At 42.1% G+C, this 14,185-nt stretch overlaps 1 protein-coding gene across 2 annotated transcripts in view; it reads left to right on the top strand.

The window, feature by feature from the left end:
- Nucleotides 1–14,185, top strand: part of MON1A (MON1 homolog A, secretory trafficking associated) — a 79,723-nt gene that overhangs the window by 29,487 nt on the left and 36,051 nt on the right. For both annotated transcript variants that reach the window (XM_030205418.1, XM_030205419.1), the window contains exon 2: nt 8,700–8,852. In XM_030205418.1, the coding sequence (XP_030061278.1) occupies nt 8,726–8,852 (127 nt within the window). In that variant the 5' untranslated portion in view covers nt 8,700–8,725. The remainder of the gene's footprint in view (nt 1–8,699; nt 8,853–14,185) is intronic.

Below are 14,185 nucleotides of genomic sequence, written 5' to 3' on the forward strand. Positions count from 1 at the left end.
AGCTGTGAGGGGAGCAAGTGGAAACCTTTCCAGAGCATCTGGGAGCCATATTGGGCTGTCCTGCCTCATAGAGAGCGAAGTATGATTCTTAATGGGTGAGGATAAGGTGGGGAGTGGCTGGGTGGTTAGGTGGGAGTGTGAGGTGTCCCAAGAGGTAGAAGTCCTGGCAGAGGGGATGGATCAAGTTAGATAAGTGGGGAAGAAGGGTTCTCTAGTCAGTCTCGGGGGTGGGGGGGGGTAGGATGGGGAAGGGGGAGGGGGATATACAACAAAGGGGGGGAAATGTGAGGGTTTTCTCAAGTTGCTGGATTATATGTAAAGGTATGGGTCTACAGGGTATGACGATGAGACGGTGGACCATAATGGTGAGGAGTAATGCCAGTTGTATCTGTAGCTGTATCTGTGTTACACTTAGTTTCTGCTATAAAACTTTGCTAATTATGTTGTATTATTGAGAACCCAAATAAAGGTATTTAGAAAACAAAAAAAAAAGGTTCCAGAGGTGATCCGGGAAATTATACATTGATGAGCCTGATGTTGGTGCTGATCGAGAAGGTAGACTGTTGTAAAGAACAAAATTACAGAGCATAATCATAAGCATGGATTAATGAGACAAACCTAACATAGATTTAGTGAATGCCTCAACAATCTACTACATTTCTTTGAAGGGGTAAACAAACGTGTGGATAAAGGTGAGCCAGTTGATATTATGTATCTGGATTTTCAAAAGGCATTTGAAAAAGTATCACATGAAAGACTACAGAGGAAATTGGAGAGTCATGGAATAGGAGGTAGTGTTCTATTGTGGATTAAAAACTGGTTAAAAAAATAGAAAACAGAAATTACGGTTAAATGGTCAGTTTTCTCAATGGAGAAGGGTAGATAGTGGGGTTCTGCAGGGGTCTGTGCTGCTTTTTAGCATATTTATAAATGATCTTGAGAGTAACTAGTGAGGTAATTAAATTCGCTGACGACAGTTATTCAACTTTGTTAAATCGCAAGAGGATTGTGAAAAATTACAGGAGGATTTTACAAGACTGGGTATCCAAATGGCAGATGATGTTTAATGTGAGCAAGTGCAAAGTGATGCATGTTTGTTTATTTATTTATTTATTACATTTGTATCCCACATTTTCCCACGTATTTGCAGGCTCAATGGGCTTACATAGTACTGGAGAGGTGTTTGCAGACTCCGGTGTGAACAAATACAAAGTGATGTTGTGGTAAGATAAAGTTCATATGGAACAGTCACATTAGGGAATCGTAAAACAGAAGAGTTGTGTTATGTCCATTACGTACTTTAGTTTTGTTGTATTGCAGAGATCAGGCATTTAAGTTGGATCGGTAGGGTATGCCTTTTTAAACAGGTTGGTTTTCAGTGATTTCCGGAAGTTTAGGTGGTCGTGCTTTGTTTTCAAGGCTTTTAGTAGTGCATTCCACAGTTGTGTGCTTATGTAGGAAAAACTGGATGCGCAAGTTGATTTGTATTTAAGTCCTTTGCAGCTTGGGTAGTGCAGATTTAGATATGTTCGTGTTGATTCGGATGTGTTTCTGGTTGGTAGGTCAATGAGGTCTGTCATGTATCCTGGGGCTTCATAATTTTGTGAACCAGGGTGCAGATTTTGAAAGCAATACATTCTTTGATTGGGAGCCAGTGTAGTTTTTCACGGAGGGGTTTTACGCTTTTAAATCGTATTTTTCCAAACATAAGCCTGGCTGCCATGTTTTGAGCGGTCTGAAGTTTCTTTAAGGTTTGTTCTTTGCATCCCGCATAAATTCCATTGCAGTAGTCTACGTGGCTTAGTACCATTGATTGTATCAGGTTGCGAAATATTTCCCTCGGGAAGAATGGTTTCATGCGTTTGAGTTTCCACATTGAGTGGAATATTTTCTTTGTTGTGGATTTCACTTGGCTCTCTAGTGTTAAGTTACGGTCCATTGTAATGCTGAGGATTTTCAGGCTGTCTGAGATAGGGAGGGTGTAATCTGGGGTATAGATACTTTTGGGGTTGTCAGCGCTATATTGGGATGAGAGGATGAGACAGTGTGTTTTTTCCGTACTGAGTTTTAGTTGAAATGCATTTGCCCAGGAGTCCATGATGTTCAAGCTGAGCTTGATTTTGTTGGTGATTTCTGTCAGGTCATGTTTGTTAGGAATGTATATTGTGACATTGTCTGCATAGATGAAAGGGTTAGGGCCTTGGTTGGATAAGGACTTGGCTAGTGGGCTCATCATTAGGTTGAAGAGGATCGGTCATAGCGGTGATCCTTGAGGTACTCCACAGTCTGCTTTCCACGGTGATGATATGTTTGAGTTTGATTTTACTTGATATGTTCTTGTGGTTAGGAAACCCTTGATCCAACTAAGTATATTTCCACCAATCCCGAAGTAATCTAGTAGTCTTAGTAATATATTGTGGTTTACCATGTCGAATGCACTAGACATGTCGAATTGGAGGAGAAGGATGCTTTTGCCTGTTGCTATTTCCTGCTTGAATTTGGCTAGGAGAGTTATTAGTACTGTTTCAATGCTGTGGAGGGGGCGAAATCCTGATTGTGATTCATGTAATATTGAGAATTTGTTTATATAATCAGTAAGTTGTTTGGTTACCATGTTTTCCATCAGTTTGACTATCAGTGGGATAGATGCTACTGGACGGTAGTTAGTGATTTCATTTGTTTTTTTCTTGATATCTTTTGGTATTGGGGTGAGTAGGATATTGCCATTTTCCTTAGGGAAGAGGCCTTGCTGAAGCATGTAATTTAGGTGGGATGTGAGGTCTGCTATGAAGAGGTCAGGGGCAGATTTTATTAGGTAGTTGGGACAGGTATCTAGTTTACAGTGAGTGTTGGAGGACCTATTAATCGCCTGGGTAACTGCTTCGACGGTGAGGAGAGCGAAGTTTGGCCAGGTTTGGTCAGCTGGGTATTCGCCAAAGGTTGGGTCCAAATCATTAAGGAAGTTTTTGGTATCGGTGTTGTCCTGAGGTAGCCTGTTGCATAGGTTTACAATTTTTTCATTGAAGTGCTTAGCAAGTTTGTCTGCAGATGTGGTGTCTGTATTCGTTGTAGTGACGAAGGTGGTGTCTAGGAGTTTGTTCACGAGTTGGTATAATTTCTTCGTATCTTTGTAATCTGCCCCTATTTTAATTTTATAGTATGATCTTTTGGTCTGTCTTATTGCATATTTGTATTTTCTTTGTGTTTGTTTCCATGTTGGAAAAAGGAACCCAAACTATAGCAACGTGATGCAAGGTTCCACATTAGGAGTCACCGACCAGGAAAGGGATCTAGATGTCATCGTTGATAGATGAAAACCTCTGCTCAGTGTGCAGTATTGGCTAAGAAAGGAAATAGAATGTTAGATATTATTAGGAAAGGAATGGAAAACAAAATTGAGGACGTTATAATGCCTTTGTATCGCTCCATGGTGCGACTGCACCTCAAATACTGTGTTTGCTTCTGGTCACCGCATCTAAAAAAAGATATAGTAGAATTTAAAAAGGTACAGAGAAGGACGACGAAAATGATAAAGGGAATGGGAGGACTTCCCTATGAGGAAAGACTAAAGCGGCTAGGGCTGTTCAGCTTGGAGAAAAGACTGCTGAGGAGAAATATGATAGAAGTCTATAAAATGAGTTGAGTGGAATGGGTAGATGTGAATCATTTACGTACTCCTTCCAAAAGTACTAGGATTAGGGCAGACAATGAAGCTACAAAGTAAAGTCCATAAGCCATTATGTACTGTTTTGGGATCTTGCCAGGTACTTGTAGCATGGATTGGCCACTGCTGGAAACGGGATGCTGGTCTTGATGGACCTTTGGTCTGTCTCAGTACATTAACGCTTATGGTCTTATGTTCATATTTTTATTTATTTATTAGGATTTATTTACCGCCTTTTTGAAGGAATTCACTCGAGGCGGTGTACAGTAAGAATAAATCAAACATGAGCAATAAACAATTACAGCAGTAAAAATATTCAAAAGCAATACAAAGTATGGTATGGTATACTACGTACAGTGTCAACACAATACGTAATAGAACATTAACAAGGAGGGGCGTAATCAAACGGGGGCGCCCATCTCTAAGGACGATGACGCAAAAGGGCGGGGCAACCTGCATTATCGAAACAATATGGGCGGCCTTCTTTCGTTTCGATAATATGGTCGGGGGCGGTTAGAGATGGCCAGCCTCGGTTTTCGCCTATGATGGAAACCGAGGACGGCCATCTCAGAAACTACCAAATCCAAGCCATTTGGTCGTGGGAGGAGCCAGCATTAGTAGTGCAGTGGTCCCCTCTCACATGCCAGGACACCAACCGGGCACCCTAGGGGGCACTGCAGTGGATGTGACAAATTGATCCCAGGTGCATAGCTCCCTTACTTTGGGTGCTGAGCCCCCCACACACACCCCAGAACCCACTACCCACAACTGTACAACACTACCGTAGCCCTTAAAGGGTGAAGGGGGGCATGTAAATGTGGGTTCAGTGGGTTTCGGGTGGGTTTTGGAGGGCTCCCATTTACCACCACAAGTGTAACAGGTAGGAGGGGGTGGGCCTGGGTCCGTCTGCCTGAAGTGCACTGCAGTACCCACTAAAAACTGCTCCAGGGACCTGCATAGTGCTGTGATGCAGCTGGGTATGACATTTGAGGCTGGCATAGAGGTTGGAAAAAAATGTTTTTTTAATTAGTTTTTTTGGGTGGGAAGGGATTGGTGACCACTGGGGGAGTAAGGGGAGGTGATCCCCGATTCCCTCTGGTGCTCATCTGGTCAGTTCGGGCACATTTTCGAGGCTTGGTCGTGAACAAAAAGGGACCAAGTAAAGTCAGCCAAATGCTCATCAGGGGCGCCCTTCTTTTTTTCCATTATCGGCCGAGGACGGCCATCTGTTAACCAAGCCCCCGTCCCCACTTCGGTACACTGCCGACAAGCCCCCTTGAACTTTGGCCGTCCCTGCGACGGAAAGCAGTTGAGGCCAGCCAAAATCAGCTTTCAATTATGCCAATTTGGCCCTGAGAGAAGGCCGCCCATCTCCCGATTTGTGTCGGAAGATGGGCGCCTTCTCTTTCGAAAATGAGCTTGATAATAACATAGTAGATGATGGAAGAAAAAGACCTGCACGGTCCATCCAGTCTGCCCAACAAGATAAACTCATATGTGCTACTTTTGTGTATACCTGACCTTGATTTGTTTCTGCCATTTTCAGGGCGCAGACCGTAGAAGTCTGCCCAGCACTAGCTCCGCCTCCCAACCACTAGCCCCACCTCCCACCACTGGCTCAGCCACCCAATCTCGGCTAAGCTTCTGAGTATCCATTCCTTCCGAACAGGATTCCTTTATGTTTATCCCATGCATTTTTGAATTCCGTTACCGTTTTCATCTCCACCACCTCCTGCAAGAGGGCATTCCAAGCATCCACCACTCTCTCCATGAAAAAATACTTCCTGACATTTTTCTTGAGTCTGCCCCCCTTTAATCTCATTTCATGTCCTCTAGTTTTACCGCCTTCCCATCTATGGAAAAGGTTTGTTTGTGGATTAATACCTTTCAAATATTTGAATGTCTGTATCATATCACCTCTGTTTCTCCTTTCCTCCAGGGTATACATGTTCAGGTCAGCAAGTCTCTCCTCATACGTCTTGTAACGCAAATCCCATACCATTCTCGTAGCTTTTCTTTTCACCGCTTAAATTCTTTTGTACATCCTTAACAAGATACGGCCTCCAAAACTGAACACAATACTCCAGGTGAGGCCTCACCAACGACTTATACAGGGGCATTAAAACCTCTTTTCTTCTGCTGGTCACACCTCTCTAAACAGCCTAGCAACCTTCTAGCTACGGCCACCGCCTTGTCGCACTGTTTCGTCGCCTTCAGATCCTCAGATACTGTCACCCCAAGATCCCTCTCCCCGTCCGTACATATCAGACTAATTGATAGTGAAGGGTAAAGCAAAGATGTAACATATAGATAGGTAAGAAAGTAGGATGAGTTAGAAAGTAAGGTGATTGATTTAAAGAAAGTTGCACCTGAGGTCTGAGAAATGGTTAAATATTATCTCAGCTAGGGTAGGAGTGGGTAAACATGTCCTGCTGCAGTACATGCAGCCTGAGTCACTCCTTGTGTGTGTGAGTGAGACTAACGAGTTAGCTACTTCTTCCATTAAAGGCCTGGTTGAAGAGCCAAGCTTTCACCTGCTTCCTGAAGTAGAGATAGTCTTGTGTAAAAAACAGCCTTTTAGGCAGTGCATTCCAGAGTGTGTGGGCTACTCCAGAGAAGGCTCGGTTGCAGGTATCACATCGTGTAATGTCTTTTGGAGAGGGTGTGGTTAGTGAAAATCCTTGGGAGTACCTTAGTGTCCTTGGCGGTGTGCAGAGGATCATCCTATTTTTCAGGTACTCGGGGCCATTTCCTTTTAGGGCCTTGAAGATCAGACATATGTATAGTTTTGCTTACACATGTGCAAAGTTGTGTGTATGGACAGACAGATGAATAACTTTTCACCATGGATGATGTCATTCGTGGTGAAACATGCCTTAGAATATAATTTAAAAATGTGAAGGGTAGAAAGGAAAATGAATTTAATTTAACATGAGAGTAATAAATACTTTACTTTTGACAAAATAGAGTAACAACCATTGTGAAGCCTCAAGCTGGGAGGGGAGAGGGAGTGCCAGAAATAGAAAGAGGTGGTCTTGAGGTGATGTAGGTGTATGAGGAGCAGGACAATAATGCTGTTGGTTCTGTGGTTGCCCCATTTAGACCATACTTTCTGGAAAAAAGTATGAGCTAAATAGATGCATAAATAAATACCAGCTGATAATTAAGGACTCCTTTTACAAAGCGGCAATGCTGATTAGCATGCTCTGAATGTGAAGTCCATGGGAATTGAATGGACTTCTTTGCATTTAGCGTGCTGCTTTGTAATAGGAACCCTAAGTAAGGTAGCTCACAAATGGTCACACTTTGGTAAGCTGAGGTATATACCTAGCAGTGTGTTCAGAGATAGCTGGAGAAACAAGATTTTTCTTTTTCTTTTGTTTTGCTGCTAGTCATGACATCAAATTTCAGGGTTCTCTGTGCAATACTTATACTTAAAAGGCCAAGTACTAAAACCCTGTCTCAAACCAGGTAGTTCAAGGTAACACAGTGGGGAAAAAGGTTATAACTAAGTAATCTTGATTTGCAATTGTTAGCTCCCTTTCTGCATTGTGAATGAGAGATTTAAACTGATTGTACGACCCATCTATTTGCCATTGTTTATTTTATTTGTTGCATTTGTATCCCACATTTTCCCACCTATTTGCAGGCTCAATGTGGCTTACATAGTACCATGTAGGCGTTTGCCAACTCTGGTAGAAAAGCAAATACAAAGTGATGTTATAGTCGAATAAGGTTCATATGTTACAGACACATTGGGAATCATAGAGAAGAAACGTTATATAGTGTTCATTACGAGCTTTAGTTACATTGTGTTGCAGGGTTCAGACACTTAAGTTGGGTTGGTAGGGTATGCCTTTTTGAACACGTTTTCTTTAATAATGTCCGGAAGTTGAGATGGTCGTACATTGTTTTCACAGCTTTTGGTAGTGCATTCCACTGTTGTGTGCTTATGTAGGAGAAGCTGGATGCATAAGTTGATTTCTATTTGAGTCCTTTACAGCTTGGGGTAGTGGAGATTTAAGTATGTACGTGTTGATATGACTGTGTTTCTATTTGGTAGTTCTATGAGGTCGGTCATGTATCCCGGGGCTTCGCCATAAATAATTTTGTGGACCAGGGTGCAGATCTTGAAAGCAATACGTTCTTTTATTGGGAGCCAGTGCAATTTTTCTAGGAGGGGTTTGGCGCTTTCAAATCGCGCTTTTCCAAATATAAGTGGCTGCTGTGTTTTGAGCGGTCTGAAGTTTCTTTATGAGCTGCTCTTTACATCCCGTATAGATTCCGTTGCAGTAGTCAGCATGGCTTAGTACCATTGATTATATCAGGTTGCAGAATGTTTCCCTCAGGAAGAATGGTTTCACGCGTTTGAGTTTCCACATTGAGTGGAACATTTTCTTGGTTGTAGAGTTCACTTGGCTCTCGCGTGTAAGGTTACGGTCGATTGTAACCCTGAGGATTTTCAGGCTATCTGAGATAGGGAGGGTGTGATCTGGGGTATTTAAATTTGTGGGTTTGTTCGTGTTGTGTTGGGATGAGAGGATGAGGCAATGTGTTTTTTCTGTGTTGAGTTTTAGTTGGAATGCATTTGCCCATGAGGTCATAGTATTCCTACTGAGCGTGATTTCATTGGTGATTTCTGTCAGGTCATGTTTGAAAGGAATGTATATTGTAACGTCATCTGCATAGATGAATGGGTTGAAACTTGGGTAGATAGGGACTTTGCTAGTGGGGTCATAATTAAGTTGAAGAGGATCGGTGATAGTAGTGATCCGTGAGGTATTCCGCAATCTGCTTTCCACAATGGTGATATGTTTGAGTTAGATTTCACTTGGTATGTTCTGGTAGTTAGGAAACCCTTGATCCAACTGAGTATGTTTCCACCAATCCCAAAGTAGTCTAGGAGTCTTAATAGTATATTATGGTTTACCATGTCGAATGCACTAGACATGTCGAACAGGAGGAGAAGTATGCTTTTGCCTGTTGCTATTTCCTGCTTGAATTTGGCCTCTTCTGTGTTTCTCCTTAACTGCAGAACTGAGTCCCTCTTCATGCTAAGAGATGGCTGCGGATGTACAGAAAAAGAAAGGCTGGGAAGTTCAGAATGGATCTTTAGCTCCACTGGACAGTCTGCAGTTGGAGAGATCTGAGAGCCCTACCCCATCAATGATGCAGGGATCAGAACCAGGTGAGAAGTGCAGGTTAATGACAGGAGTTTACCCTGAGGATTTCAGCTACTGAAACATTTGTTACAAAGGTTGCAGCAGCAACAAAAATATCTTTCAGGATAAAATTGCAGAATTCTGGGCATACTGTAATAGTAGAGGAGTTGTTCTATTTCTTCATAGGCTTTGCCCTCTAGTTCAATTCATAATTCTTATTCTTTTCTATGTAGTTGTCTGAGGCTGCATATAAGGTGTTCATTGGGTAGACACAGGTAATGTTGGTAGTATCACTTAACAATGAATCCTTAACCCTGGCCAAAGTCCACTGTCAGCAGTAAGATCCAGGATATCTCATATTATGTTTAGATTTTTATTGATAGCCAAAAACAGTGACAACAAAGGCAAACAACTCAGCAAAAACATGGCTAATATAATTTCATAAGAAACTGATATCCATCCCCCCCCCCCCCACCCAATACCCTCCCCCAGTTCCTGATCTGTGATATGTGACCTTTTACACTGTCAACATGCCACATTAGATGTTAAGGCGATAACTGCGTGCTCTCAGGGTTAGGGTCCCCCAAAAGAGTTCCCAAATGGCCTGAAAGTGCTGACCAGCCCTTGACTGCCATACGCTCCACACTCATCTGAGCGGTCATGAGAGCTCATCAGTGTAGGAACTGAGGACCAGCAGAGTCAAGCCAGGAAGAAAGGATGGTCTTGAGAGAAAACACAATATTTCCTGGTGGAAAAGACAGTCCTACTGGATAAACACCAAACAGTAAGAGGGAGCTGTATGGTAACATACAGGACCAGAGCTGGTAGATCTGAGAAAATAAACCAGTCTAAAATATTGTGACCTGTGGACTGGCCCAAAACATGGCTCAGTGTGGCTTCTGGAAAATAACATTTCGGGCAGTGACCTGTAGTAGGGAAGCCCGCTCAGCGAGCTCTGTGCAGTAACACAGTTAGTCTTGGAGCAAACTTATAACGTACTTCCCTGTAAAGCATGTTTTCTGCTCTTCCATGTATTGTCAATATGAAAGTCCGCTGCTGAGTAGACGTAAGAGACAGTTGCAGATCCTGGGACCATTTAATAGCTGTTGTGGCATAATTTACATCCTTTGTGGTATCCTGAATAAAATTGTGATGAAATGCCAAGGGAACGTGCTGCTGAGAGCCCAGGGTGAGTGACTCATTCAAGGTGTCCTGCACGTCCTCCATTAAATCCGTCCAAACCAAAAATGCAAAATATGTTTGAGCTGATAATAAGCAAAATAGTCCATGTGAGCCAGGGAAAACTCCTGTTTCAAAACATCAAAGGTCTTCATACAACCCTCATCTGTCAAATTGTGGAGGAAGTTGACCACATCCCACGTAGCCCACCTGGTAAAAACACTGGGGCTGTGATTGTCAAAAAAGCAGGGTTTCCACAAATAGATAGGAAGGGGGTAGTGGATGCTGAAAAATGGGGCCGCCTGTACAGCCATCTCCAGATACCCATTTCTAAGGACTTAAAAAGAGTTAAGTCTGAGAAGCCCCTGGGCAATACTCCAAGATCATGCTGAAGTGAACTGGAGCAAGCAATTGAGTTTCCAGGGCCCGCAAAGGAAAGGATAGGACAGCTGTTATAGTTGGTGATTCGATCATTAGACATATAGTTAGCTGGGTGGCTGGTGGATGTCTATTATTATTACAGCTATGAGCTTTGGTTCAAGGCTTGAGATTTTGGTTCAGAATCTAAAATGAGAAAAAATCTTACAGGGCCATGATTTTAACCTGAACTTCAAGTGGGACTGCAGAACTTATGATCATGGAGCAGAAAAAGGAGCGGGCATAGGTGGAAAGACAGAGTAACATCGTTTAGCAACATAGTGGTCATAGATGTTTTGGTGAAAAATAGAACAAGACAACTCCTCAGGAAGATGACATTGAGGCTTATTTTCAAAGCACTTAGCCTCCCAAAGTTCCATAGAAACATATGGAACTTAGCCTCCCAAAGTGCTTTGAAAATATGCCTCTTAGTCTTCCAGTAAGAGCTGGTCTATTGTTAGCTTTTCCAGTAAATGCTAATCAACTCATTATCATGGCCAATCAGTGTTATCTATTACATTAGCATATATCCAATAAATGGGATTATTGTCAGAATGACCTGTTATGTTAATGAGCGTATATAAGTGATTGTACTTCCTATTTCTTTGGGGGTGAGACAGCCACAGCTAGCACCTTTGTGCAAGCCGGGCTGCACTCCCATGAGAAACCAATCAATTGGCAAATAATCCTATTGCTTTCTGATAAGAACCCTGGAATATTTTATATCTGTAAATTGGCTTTAGCTGGTAATTTGGGGTGAGGTCAAAGAAGACCCTAAAATAAGACATTAGAGACTCAGACCCAGAAAACACCTATGTGTAGCTGTGGTACTGTATTCCCATAAGCAATTGATTGTACATATAATGAAGAATAAATAAAAGTATATATATTCTTTGGAGTCTCAGATATAGAAGTAATTTTGTGTAGCAGTGTTCTGTATTACTACTACTACTATTTAGCATTTTTATAGCGCTACAAAGCATACGCAGCACTGCACAAACATAGAAGAAAGACAGTCCCTGCTCAAAGAGCTTACAATCTAATAGACAAAAAATAAAGCAAGCAAATCAATTGTGTAGAGGAAAGAGGAGAGAAGGGTAGGTGGAGGCGAGTGGTTACAAGTCAAAAGCAATATTAAAGAGGTGGGCTTTCAATCTAGATTTAAAGATGGTCAAGGATGGGGCAAGACGTAGGGGCTCAGGAAGTCTATTCCAGGTGTAGGGTGCAGCGAGACAGAAGGAGCAAAGTCTGGAGTTGGCAGTAGTGGAGAAGGGAACAGATAAGAAGGATTATTCCCAGTGAGATATCACTGATCTGCTAATTGTGCAAATACTTGATAAGAAATAAGGTATCTAATAAAGAGCAAACTGCTGCAGCCTTGGGTGATTTATGTATTCCTAGGTATTGTAGCCTTGGTTTATTTATTCCACCTATTAGGAGGTGGCTGGTCCATACACTTTAGTAAGGGATAAATAAACCAAAAATTCATGGACGGGAAGATCGCCTGGTGATTTGCCTGCCTGGTGCGAAGGTGGCGGACCTCACGCATCACCTAGACGGGATTTTAGATAGTGCTAAGGAGGAGCTGGCTGTCTTTGTACATGTGGGTACCAATGACATAGGAAAATGTGGGAGAGAGGTTCTGGAAGCCAAATTTAGGCTCTTAGGAAGAAAGCTCAAATCCAGATCCTCTAGGGTGGCGTTTTCTAAAATACTACCCGTTCCATGCGCAGGGCCCAAGAGACAGGCAGAGCTCCGGAGTCTTAATGCATGGATGAGACAATGGTGCAAGGAGGAGGGTTTTAGTTTTGTCAGGAACTGGGCAACATTCTGGGGAAGGGGGAACCTATTCTAAAAGGATGGACTCCACCTTAACCGGGATGGGACGGGGCTGCTGTCATCATCATTTAAAAAAGAGATAGAGCAGCTTTTAAACTAGGAATGGGGGGAAGGCCGACAGTCGCACAAAAGCATATGGTTCGGAATAAGGTATCTTGCAAAGATATCGCCCAAACAGGGAAGACAGGGTTTCTTGATAGTGAGGTTGCAGAAGATACTGTAGTAGATTCAATGTCCTTAAATAAAAATAATAAAAACCAGACAAAAGATAGTAAAATAGTATTGTCAAGTAAACAACATGATGTGATAAGGAATAACAAGTCTAGCTTGAAGTGTCTATATGCAAATGCTAGGAGCCTAAGACATAAGATGGGAGAATTGGAATATATTGCACTGAATGAAGAAATAGACATAATAGACATCTCTGAGACCTGGTGGAAGGAGGCTAACCAGTGGGACACTGTCACACCGGGTACAAATTATATCGTAGTGATAGGGTGGACCGGATTGGGGGAGGAGTAGCACTGTATATTAACGAGAGCTGTGAATCAAATAGATTGAAAATTCTGCAGGAAACAAAAGACCTCTTGGAATCATTGTAGATTGAAATTCCATGTGTAAAGGGGAAAAGGACAGTGATAGGGGTGTACTACCGTTCGCCCAACCAGGATGAGCAGACGGACGCAGTCATGTTAAAAGAAATTAGTGAGGCAAATAAATTAGTCAACGCAATAATAATGGGTAATTTTAATTACCCTATAATCATGGAATATGTAGAATATAATCACCACTCTGTTCAAAAATTCTACAATCATCAACCGCAACAAATTGGTTTCTACAGCTAAGAAGAGAATCGGGGTTATCCCAACAAATTGGTTTCTACAGCTAAGAAGAGAGCATACCATAATCATAGAGAATGGCTGTTACAGCAGAAAGTGGAGTCTCAAATTAAGGAAGAGATATTGACTTTTGTAACTAAATTTAATTCCCATTCTAACATCATGTCCAAAATTATAAAAAGGTATCTACCCTTATTGCGGGTACATCCATGTTTGCAAAATCTTAGGATTTTATTTGCATATCAAAGGAGTAGTAATTTGAATGACACATTATGTCGGGCAGACACGTGGAATAGACAGTGCACAATCAACACAAAAGAGGGCTCTCATGGAACATGTGGGAAGTGTTCCATATGCGCCAATATGATGACAGCTAATGAATTTATAGATCAGAGAACAGGGAATATATATGTGCTTCGCACCAGGACTGACTGCACATCGAAGAATGTTGTTTACATCATAAGTTGTCCCTGTGGATTACACTATGTGGGTCAGACTTTACGTATGTTGAAGTCAAGATTGATTGAGCATAGGCATTCAGTCGAAAAAAACGTATGAACCCATGGTATCACATTGCATTGATAAACAGCATGAATTTTCAGAATTAAAATGCATTGTGGTGGAACAGGTACAAATCACGGAAAGAAAAGGAAATACTAGGAGTTTGCTAAGGAAGAAAGAGCAGAGATGGATTTTCACTCTACAGTCTATAATACCAAGAGGTTTGAATGTTTCCATCGAATGGAAAGCCTTTTTGTAAATTTACATCGGAGTGACGTCACACTCTGGGCATTTAAACTTTGAGATGTGGAGAAGACGCCGACCGCCATTTCTATATAGATGCTAGAGGACACAGTGCAGGCATGTTAATCTCTTGGAGGTGTTGATTTTGAAAATTTCCCCTGATGCAGCCATATAGTGGCGAAACAGGGCTTCCCTGTTGGGAATTGAAAGAAGGTGCAGAAGAAGATTGACGATGTTGCACTGACTCGTGGATGAAGACCACGCTGATTCACCGTCCAAGGATAAGTACTGGAGATTTTGTTGCATTGCATTTAGTAACAGTGTCTTTCCCTATGAGTGTT

The sequence above is a fragment of the Microcaecilia unicolor genome, chromosome 6, assembly GCF_901765095.1.
Source record: "Microcaecilia unicolor chromosome 6, aMicUni1.1, whole genome shotgun sequence".
Lineage (NCBI taxonomy): Eukaryota > Metazoa > Chordata > Amphibia > Gymnophiona > Siphonopidae > Microcaecilia > Microcaecilia unicolor.